We start from the raw sequence: 23,818 nt of genomic DNA on the forward strand, positions 1-23,818 counted from the left end.
GGGAAGGAGGTAAGATGGGGGGATGGAGAGGGGGACGAGGGGGAGAGGAAGGAAGGGGCTCAGTCTGGGAAGGCCTCCTGGAGGAGGTGAGCTCTCAGTAGGGCCTTGAAGGGAGGAAGAGAGCTAGCTTGGCGGATGGGCAGAGGGAGGGCATTCCAGGCCCGGGGGAGGACGTGGGCCGGGGGTCGATGGCGGGACAGGCGAGAACGAGGTACGGTGAGGAGATTAGTGGCAGAGGAGCGGAGGGTGCGGGCTGGGCTGTAGAAGGAGAGAAGGGCGGTGAGGTAGGAGTGGGCGAGGTGATGGACAGCCTTGAAGCCCAGGGTGAGGAGTTTCTGCCTGATGCGCAGATTGATTGGTAGCCACTGGAGATTTTTGAGGAGGGGAGTAACATGCCCAGAGCGTTTCTGGACAAAGATAATCTGGGCAGCAGCATGAAGTATAGATTGAAGTGGGGAGAGACACGAGGATGGGAGATCAGAAAGGAGGCCGATGCAATAATCCAGTCGGGATAGGATGAGAGATTGAACTAGCAAGGTAGCAGTCTGGATGGAGAGGGAAGGGTGGATCTTGGCGATGTGGAGGTGAGATTGGCAGGTTTTGGTGATGGATTGGATGTGTGGGGTGAATGAGAGAGCGGAGTCAAGGATGACACCAAGGTTGCGGGTTTGTGAGACGGGAAGGATGGTAGTGCCATCTACAGTGACGGGAAAGTCAGAGAGAGGACAGGATTTGGGAGGGAAGATAAGGAGCTCAGTCTTGGACATGTTGAGTTTTAGATGGCAGGCAGGCATCCAGATGGAGATGTCCTGAAGGCAGGAGGAGATATGACCCTGGAGGGAGGGAGAGAGAATGGGTGGAGATGTAGATTTGGGTGTCTCAGCTTAGAGATGATAGTTGAAGCCGTGGGAGCAAATGAGTTCACCAAGGGAGTGAGTATAGATAGGGAACAGAAGGGGACCAAGAACTGACCCTTGAGGAACTCTTACAGTGTGGGGATGGGAGGGGGAGGAGGAGCCCATGAAGGAGACTGAAAATGAACAGCCAGAGAGAGATCAGAGGAGAACCAGGAGAGGATGGAGTCTGTGAAGCCAAGGTTGGATAGCATTTTGAGGAGAAGGGGGTGATCCACAGTATCAAAGGCAGCTGAGAGGTCAAGGAGGATTAGGATAGATTAGGAGCCATTGGATTTGACAAGAAGGAGGTCATTGGTGACCTTGCAGAGGGCAGTTTCGGTGGAGTGTAGGGGACGGAAGCCAGATTGGAGGGGTTCTAGGAGAGAGTTGGAGTTGAGGAATTCGAGGCAGCGAGTGTAGACTACTCGTTCTAGTATTTTGGAAAGGAAGGGTAGAAGGGAGATAGGGCGATAACTAGAATAGGCAGTGGAGTCGAGAAGGGTTTTTTAGGATGGAGGAGACGTGGGCATGTTTGAAGACAGAGGGGAAGGAACCAGTGAAGAGTGAGCAGTTGAAGATGGAAGATGGAGGGGAGTTAAGCCAACACAAATCCCTTATTTCTTCCCTTTGACGCACTTATTAGCTGCAGCTGGGATAGAAAAGTGTCTCTGGCTTTCCATCCTGGCAACACCCAGCACCTGTGCTGGGGGTAGGCCGCAGCAGGGGCCCCTCCCCAGCTGAGTATATACAGCCCTGCCGCAGGGAAGCCTGACCTTTCACGCGGTTGGCCATGGGGCTGTGGAGTTGGCTGCTGCTTCTTTGTCGGAGCTTGGTGTGGGCAAGTGAGTCTCCAACAGGCTGTGTGAATTGAGGTTCTCTCATCATGTAGTACCTTTGCTATTCATTCAATTGTATTTATTGAGCACTTACTGTGTGCAGAGCACTGTACTAAGTGCTTGTTTGCTATTGCCATGGTTGCTGTTTGGCTCTCTGGGCCTTCTTATGCTCCTGCGGGAGGGGGAAAGCTTTGCCTCTGGGAGTTAAAGTCTAGCTAGTCTCTCTAGTAAGGCTTGTAGGGGTTGAAACTGTCACCACACAAGAGGATTTTATTCTCAAAAGGGAATTAACATCTCAGCAGGCAAACAGCACACAAAAAAAAAAAAACCCTGTCTTCTAGCCTCTCCCACTTATTCCTTGACCTGTTTTGGTGCTTCTCCATCTCCTCTGCCCTGTAACTGAAGATGAAGGTTAGGCTTGTAAAAACGGTGCAGGATTTTCTCTACTGGGGGCTCAACTGTTTCTCTAAGGGGTGACTCTCCCACTCTCCCTAGCTTCCTCCAGCCCAGCTAACGACCTCTTACTGGAGTGCAACAAGACAGATGTCCTGCTGGCTGTGAAGAAGGTTCCTTTTATGGAGAGCCAGTATCTCTACCTGGGCAGCTGCCCCGCTTCCAGCGTCTTCACCATGCCCGGCTACGTTGTCTTTGCTTACCCGATGAAGGCCTGTGGCTTCTCACGGCTGGTGAGTGTGGAGTGCCTGGCTGAAATGCCCGGTGCCCTCTCTGGCTCCCCTGGGACCCTGTAAGAATGGGAAGTGGCCAGAGTGGAATTTGGCTGGCTCACCTTAAAGAATGGCAACTGGGTGGGTTCCAGTACAAGCTGGCACCAAGGCTTGGGACTAGGTGAAGATTTCCATGTTGGGAAGAAGAGGTGTGTTGTAACTGGGTTTCTGGGACAGTGAATTAATCAGTGAATGGGATTTATTGAGGTTTTACTGTGTACGGAGCACTTGGGAGAGTACAATACAACAGAATTAGCAGTTGTTCCCTGCCCATGAGTTTACAATCTAGAGGGAGAGCTAGTCATTAATATGAACAATTTATATATAACTTCAAGATAGGTACGTAAGTGCTGTGGGGTTGGGCGAATATCAACCGTCCAAAGGTACCAGATTGAAGTTCATAGGTGAACAAGCTAGGAAAAAGAGGGCTTAATTGGGAAAGGCCCCTTGAAGGAGATGTGACCCTAGTAATGGTTTGAAGGTGGAGAGAGTGGTGGCCCGTCATATATATGTTGTCTGTCTCCCCTTTCTAGACTGTGAGCCCATTGTTTGGTAGGGACTGTCTCTATACATTGCCAACTTGTACTTCCCAAGTGCTTAGTACAGTGCTCTGGACACAGTAAGTGTTCAATAAATATGATTGAAGGGAGTTCCAGGTAAGGGGGAGGATGTGGAAAAGGGGTCAGTGGTGAGGTAGAGCACTGCCGTAAGTGCTTGGGGGAGACCAGAACTAGCAGACAAGTTCCCTGTCCATAATGATCTTCCAGGCTAGAAGGGAGATGTCCACAAGGAACTTTCAGTCTACAGGTCAGTAAGGAGGTAAGGAATGGGAGTAATGGGTTATCCGTAGAGATGAAGGCAGGAAGAATGATAAGCAGGCATCTACCCACCACTATCTTGAACAAAATTACTTATTTTGTGGAAGGAATCAGTTAATGGTGTGCACTGAGTGCTTGCTGTGTGCACTGTACTAAGCACTTGGGAGGGCACAATAGAGTTTATATATATGATCTCTGCCCACAAGGGGCTTCAGGTCTAGTGGGGGAAAATATGAAATTTTAACTACGGATAGGAGAAGCAACACAGTATAAGGATATGTCCATAAGGGCTGTGGGGCTTAGGTGGGAATCAAAGTGCATAGGTGATGCAGAAAGAAAGGGAAAATAGAGTAGGGAGAGGAGAAGTTAGGAAAGGCTACCTGAAGGAGATATGATGCTAGTATGGCTTTGAAAATGTGCAGAATGGTAGTCTGTCAGATATGAAGGGGGAAAGGAGGATGAGAGATGAGACTGAGGCACATTAAGTAGGTTGGTGTTAGAGGAGCAAAGTTTGTAGGGAGAGAGGTTTGAAGTCAAGAACCGAGTGCCTTAAAGCCAATGGTATGTTTGGTTTTGTTCTCTGTCTTCCCCTTTTAGACTGTAAGCCCACTGTTGGGTAGGGACTGTCTTTATATGTTGCCAATTTGTACTTCCCAAGAGCTTAGTACAGTGCTCTGCACATAGTAGGCGCTCAATAAATACGATTGATGATGATGATGAATGGTGAGGAGAACTCTCAATTGAGCGGCCTTGTAAGGTCGGCATGCACTGTGAGGGCAGATAAAGCTGATCTTCTGGAAATGGGTTGTCACTCTTCATTAGTGCTCTACTTAAAGTCCCCCTAGAACAAAAAGAATGACTCCAGTCTTCTCTTCTAGACATCTGGTAAGATGGTGGAGTTCTTCACGGATCTGGTTTACAGACCCCCTGCGGGTCATTCCCTCCCTGGGTTCAGCCAGAGAGTTAACTGCACCTACAAAGAGTGAGTATTGCCCTCCCCTTCCCCTTTTTTAAACTTAAGAAAAACATTATGGTAGTAAGTGCTTACAATAAAGCAAGCACTGTTCTAAGAACTGATAGATACAAATTAATTAGGTTTGATACAGTTCTTGTCGCACATAACTCAGTCTAAATAGGAGAGAGAACAGGTATTGAATTCCCATTTTACAGATAAGGAAACTGAGGCCCAGGGAAGGTAAGTGACTTCCTCAAGATCACTCAGCAGGCAATTGGCAGAGTAAGGATTAGAACTCAGGTTCTCTGATTCCCGGGCCTGTGCTATTTCCAATAATAATAGTTGATGATATTTGTTAAGCGCTTACTATGTGCCAATCAATCAATCGTATTGAGTGCTTACTGTGTGCAGAGCACTGTACTAAGCACTTGGGAAGTACAAGTTGGCAACATATAGAGACAGTCCCTATTCAACAGTGGGCTCACAGTCTAGAAGGGGGAGACAGAGAACAAAACCAAACATACTAACAAAATAAAATAAATAGGATAGATATGTACAAGTAAAAAATAGAGTGATAAATATGTACAAACATATATACAGGTGCTGTGGGGAAGGGAAGGAAGTAAGATGGGAAGGTTGGAGAGGTGGACGCTGGGATAAATACAAGGTTATCAGGTTGTCCCACGTGGGGCTCACAGCCTTAATCCCCATTTTACAGATGAGGGAACTGAAGCACAGAAAAGTTAAGTGGCTTGCCCAGGGTCACACAGCAGACAAGTGGTGGAGCTGGGATTAGAACCCACACCCTCTGAATTTCAAGCCCAGGCTCTTTCCACTAATAGGCCACCCTTATGTCCTTCCCCGGAAAGGATGAGGGAGGATGAGCTCTTCCCTCCCAAGGGAGATAGAACAGGGCTTGAACAGGCTGCTCTGTCCTCCACTATGAGATTTTGGGGAGGGGACTGCATGGGAACCCCAGCATGGGTTTCCCTCTGTTGCTGGGGCCAGAGGCGGTTCTTCAGGACAGCTGGGCTCATACCTAAATGCGGGATTTGGGGCGGTAGGGTGGATGCGGCAGTTAACGGAAGAGGATGAGCCTTGTGGTGGCCAGGGAGACGGGGTGGGATGCCAAGGAAGCTTCCTGATGCTGCTTGCCGTCTTTCCCCTTTTGCCAGGCTGGAGGCCCCAGTCTCCGCTCAGGTCTCCTCCGTGACTGGCCACCTGTCGGCTCTGGGAAAACTGGAGTTCATTGTGACCCTCGGGAATGGTGAGTTTGGAATGGTGAGAAACTGCTGCTCTCCCCCTCCTCAACACTTGAGGAATGGGCAGTTTAGGGACACAGATCTTCTTAGTTAAGCAAAAGTCATCTGGGCTAAGTCAAAGCTCTGGAGTCGGGAAGTTAGTAGAGAATAATAACAATCAATCAATCAATTGTATTTATTGAGTGCTTACTATGTGCAGAGCACTGTACTAAGCGCTTGGGAAGTACAAATTGGCAACATATAGAGACAGTCCCTACCCAACAGTGGGCTCACAGTCCACAGGGATATTGAGAAGCAGCGTAGCTCAGTGGAAAGAGCACGGGCTCTGGACTCAGAGGTGATGGGTTCAAATCCCGGCTCTGCCAACTGTCAGCCGTGTGACTTTGGGCAAGTCATTTAACTTCTCTGGGCCTCAGTTACCTCATCTGTAAAATGGGGATTAAGACTGTTAGCCCCCTGTGGAACAACCTGATTCCCTTGCAATCTCCCCAGCGCTTAGAACAGTGCTTTGCACAGAGTGCTAATAAATGCCATTATTATTACTATTATTTAAGCACTTACTATGTGTCAAGCACTGAGGTAGATACAAGCTAATCAGGTTGGACTCAATCCCTGACCCATATGGGGCTCACAGTTTTAACCCCCATTTTACAGAGGAGGGAACTGAGGCAAAGAGAAGTTTGTGACTTGCCCAAGGTCACACAGAAGCAGACATGTGGCAGAACTGGGATTAGAACTCAGGTTCTATTGACTCCCAGAGAAGGAAAAGAAAGTTGTCCCTGCGCAAAATGTTTTTATTTTATTTTTTTCATTTTGTTTTTCTTTCCTCACCACCACTGGGGTAGGGGCCTGCCTATGTCAGTGGCCCCCCACCCCTCCCCCTGTTCTTCTAGCATCACTCCTGGCTAGAAGTGCTAGGGAGTCCACACTAGTGGCCTCTGACCACATAAGCCCTGAGCAGTCCACCATATCTGTTGAGCGCTTACTGTGTGCACAGCACTGAACTAAGCATTTGGGAGAGTACAGTATAACAATATAACAGACACATTCCCTGCCCACAAGTAGCGATTTGACTCAATGGGCAAAACTGACCTGTCTGCAGTGGAGGGCAGATTGGGAAGCAGCATGGCCTAATGGAAAAAGTGAGGACGTGGGTTCTAATTCATTCATTCATTCATTCAATCGTATTTATTGAGCGCTTACTGTGTGCAGAGCACTGTACTAAGCACTTGAAGTACAAGTTGGCAATCCCAGCTCCACTACTAGCTTTAAGCTAGTCATTTAACTTGTCGGTGCCTCAGTTTTCTCATCTATAAAATAAGGATAAAATACCTGTTCTCCCTCCCCGTTCACTCATTCATTCAGTTGTATTAAGTGCTTATTGTGTGCAAAGCACCGTACTAACTTCTTGGGAGAGTACACTATAACAATAAACAGACACATTCCCTGCCCACAACTTAAACTGTGAGCTCCATGTAGAATGGGGACTAAGTCCCATATAATAATAATAATAATAATGGCATTTATTAAGTGCTTACTATGTACAAAGCACTGTTCTAAGCACTGGGGAGGTTACAAGGTGATTAGGTTGTCCCTCGGGGGGCTCACAGTCTTAATTCCCATTTTACAGATGAGGTAACTGAGGCACAGAGAAGTGAAGTGACTTGCCCAAAGTCACACAGCTGACAACTGGTGGAGCTGGGGTTTGAACCTATGACCTCTGACTCCAAAGCCCATGCTCTTTCCACTGAGCCATGATGCTGTATGGTATCTAAGCCAGGGCCTAGTACATCATTTGGCACATAGCAAGCACTTAACAAAAATTATTATAGTATTAATAATAATTATTAATAATTGATGTTAGAAAAGCAGCATGGCATAGTGGATAGAGCACAAACCTGGAATTCGGAAGGTCATGGGTTCTAATCCTGGCTCCTCCAATTGTCTGCTGTGACCTTGGTCAAGTCACTTCACTGGTCCTCAGTTACCTCATCTGAAAAATGGGATTGAGACTGTGAGCCCCATGTGGGACAGGGACTGTGTCCAACCCGATTTGCTTGTATCCAACCCAGTGCTTAGTATAGTGCTTGGCACATTGTAAGTGCTTGACAAATTCCATAGTAATTGATATACTTATAATTAAGGTTATCTTAATAATAATCAGGCCTCCCTCCTGCCACTCTTCCAAAGAGACAGGTTGGGGCTGGGAGAGTTATGGAGAAGGAAAGCTACCAAATCACTTCCTCTTACTGGGGAGAAAGAGGTCAGTGCCTCCTCTTCTAAAGGACCCAATTTGGCTTTGACTACTGACTTATTTTGTTTTGTTAATATGTTTTGTTTTGTTGTCTGTCTCCCCCTTCTAGACTGTGAGCCCGCTGTTGGGTAGGGACTGTCTCTATATGTTGCCAACTTGTACTTCCTAAGCGCTTAGTACAGTGCTCTGCACACAGTAAGCGCTCAATAAATATGATTGAATGAATGAACAAATGCCATCATTTTCCTCCTCCTCCCCACAGCATCTGTATATATGTATATATGTTTGTACATATTTATTACTCTATGTATTTTATTTGTACATATTTATTCTATTTTGTTTTGTTAATATGTTTTGTTTTGTTCTATGTCTCCCCCTTCTAGACTGTGAGCCCACTGTTGGGTAGGGACCATCTCTCTATGTTGCCAACTTGTACTTCCTAAGCGCTTAATACAGTGCTCTGCACACAGTAAGCGCTCAGTAAATATGATTGATAAACCTTGACTGTTGCTTCACTGTTCCTTTCCTGTTTAGACATCTTATATTCCTTGAGATGGATTCTTGATGGATCAAATAGGGAAAATGTTCTGAGCTGGAAAGAGATTCCTGCAGAAGATGTTAGCCAAAGGTGGAGCCTAAAGCAGAAACCTAGAGGAGAGTAATGGTCTAGCTGTTGGCAGGCCCCGAGGTTGGGGGTGCTTGCCAGAACCTGGTTATCTTCCTTCCCAGAAGAAAAGAAAGAAGCAGCATGGCCAAGCAGAAAGAGCACAAGCTTGGGAGTCAGAGGATCTGGGTTCTAATCCTGGCTCTGCCAAATGCATGCTGTGACACCTTGGGCAAGTCACTTCTCTGCCTCAGTTTTCCTGTTCTCCCTCCTACTTATATTATGGGTCCCATGGGAGGCAGGAACTGTCCAACCTGATTCATTTGTATCTACCCTAGTCTTTAGAACAGTGTTTAACACATAGTAAGTGGCATTTAACAAACTTAATAATAATTAAGTGGTATTTGTTAAGCAGTTACTATGTGCCAGGCACTGTACTGAGAGCAGAGGCGGATATGAGCAAATCAGTTTGGGCACAGTCCCTGTCCCAGCTGGAGCTCACAGTCTCAATCCCCATTTTACAGATGAGGTAACTGAGAAGGACTTTGACCAAGGTCACATGGCATACAACTGTTGGAGCCGGGATTAGAGCCCATTATGACCTTCTGACTTTGAACTCTTCTGTCTTAACAGGGCATCCTGATGCTTCCAATGCCAGCACTTTCTTCCTGGGCTCTCCGGTCATCGTGGAGTTTGCAGTGGACAGTGCCTTCCACCAGCCCCTACAGCTCTACGTGGATACATGTGTGGCTGCCTCCAGTCCAGAGCTGCGTCAGGCCGCAGTGCAGTATAGCGTCATTGAAAATTATGGGTACCAAACAGCAGATGGATGGGTGGGCTCGTTTAGTTCATGGAGAGCTGATTAGGCACATGATTTGAGAAATCTCTCTGCTCCTCTGTGGGCCATATCCCTGCATCTCCCGAGTCAGGCTAGGGCCCACCACCCAGCAAGAGCTACCAAGCCCTAAACACCCAAAAGTGAGAAAATGAAGAGGCTCTTACCTTGCGTTTCAGATCAGGAAAATCTTCTCCCAAAGTGGAGGTCCCAAGAGGCAACCCCAAAGTGTGCTTACAGGCTGCCTTAGTGAGAACAAATGGTTAACATAGTTCTTTTCAACAGTTCATGATCCTCAAACTCCTGCCACTACTGAGCTAGTCTGGCAGCAGTAGTAGTAATTCTAGTTTTAAGCACTTACTGAGCACAAAGCGTTGTAACAAGTGCTGGGAAAATACACAGTTGGGAATTAGATGTGTCCCTGGCCCTCAGGAGGCTATCTGTTCCTGTCACTGAACACACTGCATGTGTCTGGGTGGCCCTGACTTGGGGGGGCCCCCTCTCTGAGCCACTCTGAAGAGTTCCCTCTATCCTAGCTATAAGGAGCACAGTACTGGGAATCAGGCCAAGGTTCAAATCCTGGCTCTGTCACTTGTCTGCTTATCAATCAATCAATCAATCAATCGTATTTATTGAGCGCTTACTATGTGCAGAGCACTGTACTAAGTGCTTGGGAAGTACAAATTGGGAACACATAGAGACAGTCCCTACCCAACAGTGGGCTCACAGTCTAAAAGGGGGAGACAGAGAACAGAACCAAACATACCAACAAAATAAAATAAATAGGATAGAAATGTACAAGTAAAATAAATAAATAAATAAATAGAGTAATAAATATGTACAACCATATATACAGGTGCTGTGGGGAAGGGAAGGAGGTAAGACGGGGGAATGGAGAGGGGGACGAGGGGGAGAGGAAAGAAGGGGCTCAGTCTGGGAAGGCCTCCTGGAGGAGGTGAGCTCTCAGCAGGGCCTTGAAGGGAGGAAGAGAGCTAGCTTGGCGGATGGGCAGAGGGAGGCCATTCCAGGCCCGGGGGATGACGTGGGCCGGGGGTCGATGGCGGGACAGGCGAGAACGAGGTACAGTGAGGAGATTAGCGGTGGAGGAGCGGAGGGTGCGGGCTGGGCTGGAGAAGGAGAGAAGGGAGGTGAGGTAAGAGTGGGCGAGGTGATGAAGAGCCTTGAAGCCCAGGGTGAGGAGTTTCTGCCTGATGCGCAGATTGATCTCTGACAAGCTGCTCAACTTCTTTGTGTCTCATTTCCCTCACTCGTAAAATGGGGATTCAATGCCTGGTCTCCCTCCTACTTAAACTGAAAGCCCTATGTCTGACCGACTTGATTAACTTGTATCTACTCCAGTGCTTGATACCTATTAAGCGCTTAACAAATACTACTGTTATTATTATTATTAGATGCTTTGTAGATGGCCGAAGAGCCAGGTCCCACTTCTTGCCCAGACGGGCCCCTGAGAGGCTCCAGCTTTCCCTGCAGGCCTTCCGGTTCAGTGAGCTGGACTCTGATGTAAGTATGGGGCAAAAGTCGGTGTGAGACAGCTGCCCTTCCCATCTCTGTCTTGCCACTGACCGATCCTCCCAGGTTCCAGCTGGCTCAGGTGACCAGCTAACCCTCCTGATGCCGTGGTCCCTTGTCTTGCTCTAGAGCCTTTGTCGTTCAGGGTAGGTTGGGGACATTTGCGGAAACGTCTCTTCTCCCACGAACCCTCCATCCGGAAATAGCTTTGTGGCAAAATCTCTGCTGTTCTCCAGTATTCGCTTCACTGTGGGTGAAATTGTGGGGAGGGGTATGCTGGCTGCCTAATGGCACAAGGTTTCCCTCCTGGTTGGGGCAGGGAAGAGATTCTATTTTGTTCAATGCTAGAATAAGACCCTCTCCACTCTGGACCCCAAGATTCTTACGACTTCTTGCCATGCCTCCTGATTCTTTAGCTAGGGCGGATCTTTCCTCTTTGTAGGTTTATCTCCATTGCCGTGTGCTGGCCTGGGATCCCAAGATACCCTCAGATGTCACCAAAAAAGCCTGTTCCTTCCACAGAGACACGGCCAGGTGGGTGTTGATGAAATGAGCAGTGTCTTGGGCCAGATCAGGGAACCCCTCATCCTCCATCATCCTTTCTCCTCAGAGGTTGAGGAGAACCTCAACCTTCCTGCCGCATGAAAGGAGGGACACTCTGACAACACCTAACAACTGGCAAAGGGTCACCTTTGTCACTAAGAGTGAACCCGGTAATGGACAAGTTGGGAACGCACCCTGATTTTGGGACTTTCTTCACAGATGGGAACTCCTTGACGATCCCTGGCTGGAAAGTGTGTGTGACTGCTGCGATAGCCGGTGCCCACCTGCTGCCTTCCGCCACAAAAGGGACCTTGGAGGTACCGATTCCCCTCAGAATGGTCGAGGAAATTCATCCTGCTCGGATGGCAGGGGGAGGTCTACTTAGCCAGGCCTGGAAAACCACCGTCATGTTAAGCTAGGTCCTGGCTGGAGCAGGTGGTGACACTTGGTGTGGAGATCACAACAGCCACATACCCTGCTGTAGTGAGTGACACAGCTCCTGTCACCAACTTCCTGAATGCCCTCAGAGCACATGGCTACCAGAATCTCTCTGTCCTCCCTTCTCCAGCTTCTGTATCCTGGTATGGAGCTCTGGAGGCAACCCATTGACTTGGTATTTATTAAGCATTTAGTGTGTACAGAGCACTACCCTAAGCCCTTGAGAAAGTACAATTCAACAGAGGTGTTAAAACTGATCCCTGCTCATTTCTGTGTAGAGAAGCCATGTGGCCTAGTGGATAGAGCATGGGGCTGGGAGGTGGGACTTGTGTTCTAATCCTGCCTCTGTCACTTATCTGCTGTGAGACCTTGGGCAAGTCACTTTATTCCTCTGTACCTCAGTTACCTCATTTACAAAATGGGGATTGACTGTGAGCCCCACGTGGGACAGGGACTGTGTCCAACATGATTAGCTTGTATCTATCACAGCACTTATTACAGTGTCTAGCACGTAAGTACTTAAATGTCATAAAGAGCTTACAGTCTAGAAAGGGAATTGGGGAACGTGGCTAGGGCTGGGAGGGTTGTAAGTGTGTGTCTGGGATAGTGTCAGACCAAACCTACATGTAAGCTTTCCTCACTGGCTCCTTTCCTGCCCCTGTTCCCATGTTTGGAACATGGAGGCCATTAATCCAGTAGACAAATCACTCAGGAATCCCTCCTTGAGGCCCATCTGAACAATCACTGGAAAACACAAATCGAACCCAGACTCTTGGTCCCTGTTGGCTAGGCAGTGGAGAGGGCAGCGGGAGTCCACAGTTACTCCCCAGGTCCCTACAATGGTCCAGATTGTCCATTTTAGTCAGTCCCCAGTCACACGCTGAACAGAGGTGCTAGGTTTCTCCCTCAATTCACCGCTGTGCCTCGATGTTTAATATCTGTTAGCCCTCTAGACTGTAAGCTTGTTTTGGGCAGGGAATATGTCTGTTGTTATCGTACTCTCCTAAGCACTTAGCACCATAAGTGCTCAATAAATTTGACTGATTCAACTTCCAGCAGTCTGTTAAAATGTCCCCCCAACTTCCTGAAGTGTCAGGTAAGCATAATCACTCCCTGCCTCAAAGTACTTCTGAGAGATGTAACCTTAGCAATGTGATGAGGGAAGTGGACTTTGTCCTACCTCCATCATTGTGGTCATTTTCATGCTGTCCAGCTGGGCTGTAGAAGCTGCAATGTCTCCATTGTGAGGAAAATTTGCAGGGGGGCAGATGCATAACCTCAAGAACAGGATCTGGTTTACGTGAATGTGCTGAACTGCCTTTAAATCACCCCTGGTTTTGTTTTCTGGAATCCCCATCCTGAAGAACTGACTGAAATCATATTCCTTCTACTCACTAGCCATTGCCCAAATAAGAATCTCTCCTCCCTTGGATAAAGCCATGGCATTCTCTTTCTTTCTCTCCCCCAACAGCTGGAAAAGGGCATCCATGGCAAATTTTAACACTCAGGTGGCATATCAATGGCAGCCACGGTGTCGGGCTGCCCCACTGTGCTAGCTTGATGCAGTGAGCTAGTGGAAATGACCCCTGGGAGAATGTGAGCCCAAGGACACTGGGTACCTAGACTCTATTTCTGGGAAAGACTTTAGTTTCTTCCCTTGATCCTCTCTTGCTCCTCCCTAGCCTCAGTTTCCCCAAGGGAAATGGAGATCCTCTGAACCCTTTGAACTCAAGAGTAGGGTGAAGTAAGAGATCAAACAACTTCATGTTTTGTGTCTCCGGTGGAAAACTTTCTGAAAACTAACTGGTCTGTCTCCTAGGGACTGGGCAGATCCCCAAGGTCTTCAGTACAGTGATCGGCCCTTTAACCATAAAGGATAATGTCCTCAACTCTCAATCCTTGGCTCAAGTCAAGAACCACAGAGGTAAGAAAGCCAGAAATGAAGCATGACTGTCTTGTACCTCACCAGTTCAAATGACAGAAGGACTTGGATGCAGATAAGATAAAAAAAATCTTCCATCTTGTCTTTCATCCACCCTCCTGAAGCTAATGAGCTATAAGAGTAATACACTGCAGTTCATCAATCAATCAATCAATCGTATTTATTGAGCGCTTACTATGTGCAGAGCACTGTACTAAGCGCTTGGGAAGTACAAATATGTACAATTGGTTCATAAAGCTCTTCTGGGAAAATCAAAGTACTGTTATTTATATATATATATATATCTTCTGCAGTAAAAAGCTGCCAACATTCTTCCCCTAGTTGAATGAGGAAACTCACCCAGACAAAGATCCAAATACAAAAAAAAACCCCAAATGTTAGAGCCTGCATCTCCTGAGTCAACTTCCTGTTCTTTCCACTACAGTATGTTGGCTTCCTTTAGCTTGCACTGCAATAGTCAGCAGCGGAAGATGCGGGGGTCTAAGTCCTCCCATATATCGGTCTTTTAACCTGGCTCTTTATTCTTGGTTCATTTAGGACTAGTCTCCAACCTGCTGCCCTCGGTCTTGGGAGTCCTGATGCTCGAGAGTACTCTAATCACTGTCCTCGGCCTGGGCTTCTGCTTCTATTGCCGCCACCAAAGAAGGCTGGAGACCAAGGTCCAGCCTGCAAGCTCAGACCTCCCCAGGGTTAGGAAGGGGTTAATAGCTTCTGATGTGTAACAAGCTCCTTCCCCCTTCCCCTGCAATTAAAAAGGAAAAAACACCTGCACTGGCTGTTATATTTTATCTAGTGAATAATAATGACATTTGTTAAGTGCTTACTACGTGCAAAGCACTGTTCTAAGCGCTGGGAAGGTTACAAGATCAGGTTATCCCACGAGGGGCTCAGTCTTAGAGAAGCAGCGTGGCTCAGTGGAAAGAGCCCGGGCTTTGGAGTCAGAGGTCATGGGTTCAAATCCCATGTCTGCCAATTGTCAGCTGTGTGACTTTGGGCAAGTCACTTAACTTCTCTGTGCCTGTTACCTCAAGACCTGAAGACTGTGAGCCCCCCGTGGGACAACCTGATCACCTTGTAACCTCCCCAGTGCTTAGAACAGTGCTTTGCTCATAGTAAGCACTTAATAAATGCCATTATTGTTATTATTATTCCTCATTTTACAGATGAGGTAACAGGCACAGAGAAGTTAAGTGACTTGCCCAAAGTCACACAGCTGACAAATGGTGGAGCAGGAAGAGCTAAGTAAGGAGAGTTTGGGGGTACCTCCCTGGGGGGTGTAGGAGGGTGTAGTCAAGCATTTTGGCCCTTGCACCTCGTTGTCTGCAGATTCCCCTTCCCATCCTCCTCCCCAGCCCCAAACCTCTTCTTGAGTATGGGATCAGCTGACTGGGGGCATATGGGAACCCTGGGTTTGGAAGGAGTTAAAAATAATAATAATAATAAGGGCATTTATTAAGTGCTTACGATGTGCAAAGCACTGTTCTAAGCACTGGGGAGGTTACAAGGTGATCAGGATGTTCGGGGGGGGGTGGGGGCTCACAGTCTTCATCCCCATTTTACAGATGAGGTAACTGAAGCCCAGAGAAGTTAAGTGACTTGCCCAAAGTCACACAGCTGACAACTGGCGGAGCTGGGATTTGAACCCCTGACCTCTGACTCCAAAGCCTGTGCTCTTTCCTCTGAGCCACGCTGCTTCTCTCAATGATAATAATAAAAATAATAATAATTGCTGTAACTGTTATAATAACTATGGTGTTTAAGCACTTGTTGTGTGCCAGGCACTGTACTAAATGCGGGGGTGGATACAAACAAATTAGGTTGGACACAGTCCCTGTCTCGCATGGGGCTCAGTCTTAAACCCCATTTTACAGATCAGGGAACTGAAGCCCAGAGGGGTGAAGTGATTTGCCCAAGATCTCACAGTAGCTCTTACTATGTGCCAGGAACTGTACTAAGAGCTAGGAGAAGCAGCATGGCTCAGTTGAAAGAGCACGGGTTTGGGAGTCAGAGGTCATGGATTCTAATCCTGACTCTACCACTTGTCAGCTGTGTGACTTTGGGCAGGTCACTTAACTTCTCCGTGCCTCGGTTCCCTCATCTGTAAAATGGGGATTGAGACTGTGAGCCCCATGTGGGAGAACCTGATCACCTTGTATCCCCCCAGCATTTAGAACAGTGCTATGCACATAGTAAGCAATTAGCAAATGCCATCATTATTATTAGGGCAGATCAAGATAATGGGGTTGGACACAGTCCTTGTCCCACATGGAGCTCACAGTCTTCTCAATCCCCATTTTACAGATGAGGGAACTGAGGGACAGAGAAGTGACTTGCCCAAGGTCACAGAGCAGACAAGTGGTTAGCAAGGAGACCTCTTCCCTTCTCTCTTCCACCTTCTCTTTCTTTTCTTCTGTCACCTATGCCACAAATGGCACCTAGAGAAGAATGCTAAGATAATAATAATGATAATGGTATTTGTTAAGTGCTTACTATGTGCAAAGCACTGTTCTAAGCACTGGGGAGGTTACAAGGTGATCAGGTTGTCCCACGGGGGGCTCACGGTTTTAATCATCATCATCATCAATTGTATTGAGCGCTTACTGTGTGCAGAGCACTGTACTAAGCGCTTGGGAAGCACAAGTTGGCAACATATAGAGACAGTCCCTACCCAATAGTGGGCTCACAGTCTAAAAGGGGGAGACAGAGAACCAAACATACTAACAAAATAAAATAAATAGAATAGATATGTACAAGTAAAATAGAGTAATAAATATGTACAAACATATATACAGGTGCTGTGGGGAAGGGAAGGAGGTAAGATGGGGGGATGGACGAGGGGGAGAGGAAGGAAGGGGCTCAGTCTGGGAAGGCCTCCTGGAGGAGGTGAGCTCTCAGTAGGGCCTTGAAGGGAGGAAGAGAGCTAGCTTGGCAGATGGGCAGAGGGAGGGCATTCCAGGCCCGGGGGATGACGTGGGCCGGGGGTCGATGGCGGGACAGGCGAGAACGAGGCATAGTGAGGAGATTAAGCACTTGATATTCAATAAGTGTTTTTTATTGAGTGCTTACTATGTGCAGAGTACTGTACTGAGCGCTTGTGAGAGTACAGTGCAAGAGAATTAGCAGACAAGATTTCTGCTCATAATGAGCTTGCCACATCCTCAGCCCCATACTTTTTCCATACATACCCATTATTTATTCATTTATATTAATGTCTGTCTCCAGTGCTACACTGTAAGTTCCTTGAGAGCAGGGAATGTGTCTGCCAGCTCTGTTGTATTTACTCCCCCAAGCACCTAGAACAGTGCTCAATAAATACATCAATTGATTACAATAGAAGTTGCTTAAACACTAAGATAAGCAGCGCGGCTCAGTGGAAAGAACACAGGCTTTGGAGTCAGAGGTCAGGGGTTTGAATCCCGGCTCCACCACATGTCTGCTGTGTGACCTTGGGCAAGTCACTTAACTTCTCTGAGCCTCAATTACCTCATCTGTAAAATGGGGATTAAGACTGTGAGCCCCACGTGGGACAACTTGATCCCCTTGTATCCCCCTCCAGCACTTAGAACAGTGCTTTGCACATAGTAAGCGCCTAACAAATGCCATTATTATTATTATTAATAGATTTATAATTAACCAAACAACTAACAGAGTAAGCGGCTCAAGTGAGCCACTCACTTGAGCCCAATCCAGCTGTTTACCATTTTCAGTTTGTTTTCCAACCTAGCAGGCCTTGGGGCCTTCTGGCTCTTGACTCTTCACCTCAAGTATTTGCTGGCCCTGTTCTCTAAGAGAGCGATAGATTGTTCTGGGCTCTCATCGGGAGCTTCAGAGACAAAGGGAGAAGCGATTGCTGGTACTGCAGACGCCCATCCCAAATCTAAAATAAGTAATGAAAGAAGCTTGGCTTCTACTGCTTCTGGATCTGGTTGTAGCCTCAAGAAATAGAAATGAGACCATTAGCAGCCCCACAGAGAGCAGGAAATAAGAGCTGAGAAGCAGTGTGTAGAATGGTTAGAGCAGGGATCAGGGATTCAGAAGGATCTGGGTTCTGATCCTGACTCCGCCACGTGTCTGCTATGTGACCTTGGGGAAGTCACTTCACTTTTCGGCACCTCAATCACCTCATCTGTAAAATGGGGGTTAAGATCGAGAGCTCCATGTGGGACAGGGACTGTATCCAATATCATCATCATCATCAATCGTATTTATTGAGCGCTTACTATGTGCAGAGCACTGTACTAAGCGCTTGGGAAGTACAAATTGGCAACATATAGAGACAGTCCCTACCCAACAGTGGGCTCACAGTCTAAAAGGGGGAGACAGAGAACAAAACCAAACATACTAACAAAATAAAATAAATAGAATAGATCTGTACAAATAAATTAAATAAATAAATAGAGTAAAAAAATATGTACAAACATATATACATATATACAGGTGCTGTGGGGAAGGGAGGGAGGTAAGATGGGGGGATGGAGAGGGCAATATGATTTGCTTTTATCCACCCCAGAGCTTAGAACAGTGCCTGGCACATAGTAAGCACTTAATATGCTTAGATGCTTAGATCAGGATGCTTAGAATTAACCTGATCACCTTGTAACCTCCTCAGCACTTAGAACAGTGCCTGGCACATAGTAAGCACTTAACAAGTACTATTATTGTTATCATTATTAAGAGCAAGGCTCTCCCCATGTCCCCTACCCCTACTCCAGTTCTGCTGCTGGGGGACAATAGGAGCCATCTCTGGAAAGCCAAAGTCTCAGAGGATGGACTAGGAGACATCTGAACCCCAGTGCAGGAACGTGTTATGCTCGTCATTTGTAACACTCCCACTTTGTCATACGAGGCCCTGCACATTGCGGGAAAGGAGGTAGAACAGGAGGAGGAGGGTGGTTCAAGATATCCTCACACCGACCAACTGAGCCACTCCAGACAAATAATAATAATAATAATGTTGGTATTTGTTAAGCGCTTACTACATGCAAAGCACTGTTCTAAGCGCTGGGGTAGAGACAAGGTAATCAGGTTGTCCCACAAGGGGCTCACAGTCTTCATCCCCATTTTACGGATGAGGGAACTGAGGCCCAGAGAAGTGAAGTGACTTGCCCAAAGTCACACAGCTGACAAGTGGCGGGGCCGGGATTTGAACCCGTGGCCTCTGACTCCAAAGCCCGGGCTCTTTCCACTGAGCCACGCTGCTTCCTAGCAATGAGATTGCTAGGTCCTTTTCACCCATTAGCTAGGTCCCTGAAAAAAAAGAGGGGTCTGACCCCCTTCCACAGAAGAGCAGAGAACCTAGTGAACTTTTTCTGACTGAGACTGAGGTGGAGAAGTGCTTTTTAATATATCCTGGGGATAACATTTTTGTGTAAATTCCTTACATAGTAAAACTCTCAACAAAAAACACTATTATTAATAATAATAATGGCATTTATTAAACACTTACTATGTTCAAAGCGCTGGGGAGGTTGCAAGGTGATCAGGTTAATTCTAAGCATCCTGATTCGGTCCCACTTAGAAACTTCTAATGCTTTTCAGTTAGGTCTTGTTGAAGACTGATGGGTAGAGTGGAGTGAAAGTGTGTGTGTCTCCCTTTCTGTCTCTCCACACCTCTCTCCCTCTCTTTTCTTGTCTCTACCTACATGTGTGTGTGTCTTCTGTGGATATATCAGTCTCTATCCACCCTATTTCCCAGCTTCTCTAGCCCACTCCCAGCCAAACTTCAGTTTCCTCTTTCCAGTTCCTTCCATCCCTCCTACTCTCCTCACAGCTGGGCTTGAGTCCTCAGTGCAGCACTCGAAGAAATCCCCATCCAGGGGTCATCCTGGAGTAGTGGATAGAGCAAAGACCTAAGAGTGATCTTGGGCAAGTCACTTAACTCCTCTGTGCCTCAGTTACCTTCTCTGTAATGTGGGGATTGAGACAGTGAGCTCCACGTAGGACAGGGCCTGTGAGCCCACTGTTGGGTAGGGATCGTCTCTATATGTTGCCAACTTGTACTTCCCAAGCGCTTAGTACAGTGCTCTGCCCACAGTAAGCGCTCAATAAATACAATTGAATGAATGAACAGGGACAGTGTACAACCCATTTGCTCATATAATAATAATAATAATAATGATGGCATTTGTTAAGCGCTTACTATGTGCAAAGCACTGTTCTAAGTGCTGGGGTGGGGGATACAAGGTGATCAGGTTGTCCCACGTGGGGCTTACAGTCATCATCCCCATTTTACAGATGAGGTAACTGAGGCTCCAAGAAGTTAAGTGACTTACCCAAGGTCACACAGCAGACATGTGGCAGAGCCAGGACTCGAACCCATGACCTCTGAGTCTAAAGCCCGTGCTCTTTCCACTGAGCCATGCTGCTTCTCATATCCATCCCAGCACTTTGTACAGTGCCTGGCAAATAGCGCTTAACAAATACAATACTAATAATTATTATTATTGATATTATTATTAGGAACAGAGTCAGCAGTGATGCCTACAGCCCAGATACAGTCAGCCCTGACAGAGTTTCTAGCCTACTTTTCTCTGCAAATTGAAGCTTCCCCTCTCATTCAGAGTGGAAGCAAGAGCATCAGTGAAAAAGGATGTTTGAATTTGGGCTGGCTCATCAGGCATGGACTTCTCCAGTACCCTCTATCCCTCTTCTCCTACTTGGGTGGGGAGGTTAGGGCGATCAATCAATTGTAATTATTGAGCTCTTATTGTGCATAGAGCATTTCATTAAGTACTAGGGAGCACACAATATAACAGAGTCGGTAGACCCATTCCCTGCACGAAACGAGCTTACCGTCTAGGAGGGCGGGAGCTAATGTAAATGAATAAATTATGACTACAATAATAACATTATAAATTTTCTCATAATTGATGGCATATGCTAAAATTTATAAGTGTATTACATAAATATGTTAAATTATTGTAAATAAATGAAATGGATATGTTCAAAGTCCTGTGAGGCTGAGGGAGGGATGAATAAAGGGTGCAAGGGCAATGTAGAAAAGATTGGGAGAATAGGAAATGAGAGCTTGGGAGGAGAATTTGTGGCATATGCACAATTGCCACCTGGTCAGGTTTGGTGTTTTTAATGGTATCGTTAAGTGCTTACTATATGCCAAGTACTGTACTAAGAGCTGGAATAGATGCAAATTAATCAGGTCAGATTCATCCCCTGTCACACGTGGAGTGGGAGTCTGGAGGAGAGAGAGACCAGGTATATTGCATTCCCACTTTACAGATGAGGTAACTGAGGCACAGAAAAGTGAAATTATTTATCCAGGTGGCAGAGCTGGAATTTGAATCCAGGTCCTCTGCCCACCAAGCTCATGCTCTGCCCACTCGTGCTGAAAATGGTTAGAACCAGGAAATCTTTAGTTAGCAAATACTGTGAAATGATTTGTTCCGGGGCTTTTGCTTTTAATTCTTAGGTCCCACACCTATATCACTTGCAATTTTTTTCTATTTGCATGTTGCATATTTGCGTTACTATGGTCTCCCCATTTAGATGGCAAGATCTTTGTTTTATCATTTTATTCTTCCCAGACCCCCTAACATTGCTCTGCATTCTCAAGTCCTGATCCCTGAATTAGTGAATGAAGAATAGAGCATGATTGCTCCGGGGGGTGTCTCATGTTCTCAGGAATGAAGCCACATGGGACCATGTCTCCAACTGTAAATTGTTTGAGTTAGGATCCAGTCTGTGGTGGAATTCCGGTGAGTTTGGATATTACTTCCAGGTTCTAACCAGGACCAGATTAATGTGGGGCTAACTCGGGTTTCAATCCGAGGCCTCAAGTTTAGCGGTGGGGGAAAGGGAAGCCATAGGGGGGCTCATCTGACCCCCCAAATCACACTCCCTCGTGACCTTACCAACATAGGCAACGTGTGAAAAGGGGTGCCCTAATAATTCTCCAAAATGGTTGTCTCCAGGCAGCCCATGTGTGGGTAGTTGGATCTTTTCATTCATTCATTCAATCAATTGTATTTATTGAGCGCTTACTGTGTGCAATATGTGTGTGCTTACTGTGTGCCCTCCTTACTGGGGAGGGCCCCATTCTCAGAGTACACCACCCCTCTGGTTAGGTGTGACCCAAAGATCATGTACTTCCCAAGCGCTTAGTACAGTGCTCTGCACACAGTAAGCTCTCAATAAATACGATTGATTGAATGAATAATAATCAATCGTATTTATTGAGCGCTTACTGTGTGCAGAGCACTGTACTAAGCGCTTGGGAAGTACAAGTTGGCAACACATAGAGACAGTCCCTACCCAACAGTGGGCTCACAGTCTAGAAGATGGGCTCACAGTCTAGAAGATGATAACAAGAATAATGTTGGTATTTAAGCACTTACTATGTGCAAGGCACTGTTCTAAGTGCTGGAGGAATGCAAGGTGATCAGGTTGTCCCATGTGGGGCTCACAGTCTTAATCCCCATTTTACAGATGAGGTAACTGAGGCACAGAGACGTGAAGTGACTTGCCCAAGGTCACACAGCAGACAAGTGGTGGAGCAGGGATTAGAACCCATGACCTCTGACTCCCAAGCCTGGGCTCTTTCCACAGAGCCACGCTGCTTCTCCGTAGTAGTGGATAGAGTCTGGGCCTGGGCCTCAAAAGGTCATGGGTTCTAATCCTGGCTCTGCAACCTGTCTGCTGTGTGACCTTGGGCAGGTCATTTCACTTCTCTGGGCCTCAGTTACCTCATCTGTAAAATGGGGATTGAGACTGTGAGCCCCATATTGGACAGGGACTGTGTCCAACCCTATTTGTTTGTATCCACCCCAGTGCTTAGTACAGTGCCTGGCACATTGTAAGCACTTATTGCTACTACTACTAATAATAATTAATAATAATAATAAGCACTTACTGCTTGCAGAGCACCATACTAAGCACTGGGAAGAGTACATATTTACTATTCTATTTATTTTATTTTGTTAATATGTTTTGGTTTTTTGTCTGTCTCCCCCCTTCTAGACTGTGAGCCCGCTGTTGGGTAGGGACCGTCTCTATATGTTGCCAACTTGTACTTCCCAAGCACTTAGTACAGTGCTCTGCACACAGTAAGCGCTCAAAAAATACAATTGAATGAATAAATGAAAAGAGTATACAAGTGGGAATTAGACACAGACCCTGTCCCTTGAAGGCTCACAATCTATGAATAAAAATGGGGGGGGGGGGGGGTGACTTGAAACAGACACAAGAGGAGCAATGCAACAATGAAACATTAAAACAGCAGCATGGTCTAGTGGATACAGCTCGGACCCGAGAGTCAGAAGGTCATGGGTTCTAATCCCGGCTCCGCCACGTGTCTGCTTTGTGATCTTGGGCAAGTCACTTCATTTCTCTAGGCCTCAGTTACCTCGTCTGTAAAATGGGGATTGAGATTGTGAGCTTTACGTGGGACAGGGGCTGTGTCCAACTCAATTTGCTTGTAGCCACCCCAACACTTAGAACAGTGCCTGGCACATAGTAAGTGCTTAACAAATACTATTATTATTATTATTATTATTTTTGTAAGAGTATACACACCATCTGCCATTACAATTTATGGGGAGAAGGGCACCCCCCTTGTCCAAAGAACATGCCATGAGGCAAAGATTGGAGGGGCATAAGAGGAGGGCCATCCCACATCACTTTGCTCTTCCCCTCCTTCTCCCTCCCCACAGCACTTATGTATATACGTCTATATCTATAATTCTACTTATTTATATTGATGCCTGTTTACTTGTTTTGATGTGTCTTCCAGCCCCCCCCCCAAAAAAAAAAAAACCTGTAGGCCCGTTAAGGGCAAGGCATTGTCTCTCTTTAATAATAATAATAATAAAAATAATAATAAAAATAATAATAATAATGGCATTTGTTAAGCGCTTCCTATGTACGAAGCACTGTTGTAAGCACTGGCGGGGGATACAAGGTGATTAGGTTGTCCCACGTGGGGCTCACAGTCTTAATCCCCATTTTCGGCTCACAGTCTTAATCCCCATTTTCCAGATGTGGTCACTGAGGCACAGAGAAGTTAAGTGACTTGCCCAAAGTCACACAGCAGACAAGTGGCAGAGCCGGAATTAGAACCCATGACCTCTGACTCCCAAGCAGCGTGGCTTAGTGGAAAGAGCCCGGGCTTGGGAGTCAGAGGGCGTGGGTTCTAATCCCGGCTCTGCCATTCGTCTGTTGTGTGACC

At 46.7% G+C, this 23,818-nt stretch overlaps 1 protein-coding gene across 1 annotated transcript in view; it reads left to right on the forward strand.

Annotated features, from left to right (window-relative positions):
* The first annotated feature begins 1,678 nt into the window (after positions 1-1,678).
* LOC119942662 overlaps positions 1,679-23,818 on the forward strand; it is a 34,594-nt gene continuing 12,454 nt past the window's right edge. Inside the window, exons 1-9 of the mRNA XM_038763549.1 lie at positions 1,679-1,738; positions 2,228-2,418; positions 4,154-4,257; positions 5,406-5,497; positions 8,984-9,161; positions 10,598-10,706; positions 11,158-11,249; positions 11,478-11,575; positions 13,516-13,620. Coding sequence (XP_038619477.1) covers positions 1,687-1,738; positions 2,228-2,418; positions 4,154-4,257; positions 5,406-5,497; positions 8,984-9,161; positions 10,598-10,706; positions 11,158-11,249; positions 11,478-11,575; positions 13,516-13,620 — 1,021 coding nt within the window. The 5' untranslated portion in view covers positions 1,679-1,686. The remainder of the gene's footprint in view (positions 1,739-2,227; positions 2,419-4,153; positions 4,258-5,405; positions 5,498-8,983; positions 9,162-10,597; positions 10,707-11,157; positions 11,250-11,477; positions 11,576-13,515; positions 13,621-23,818) is intronic.

Source organism: Tachyglossus aculeatus, chromosome 21 (genome assembly GCF_015852505.1).
Source record: "Tachyglossus aculeatus isolate mTacAcu1 chromosome 21, mTacAcu1.pri, whole genome shotgun sequence".
NCBI classification, from domain to species: Eukaryota; Metazoa; Chordata; class Mammalia; order Monotremata; family Tachyglossidae; genus Tachyglossus; species Tachyglossus aculeatus.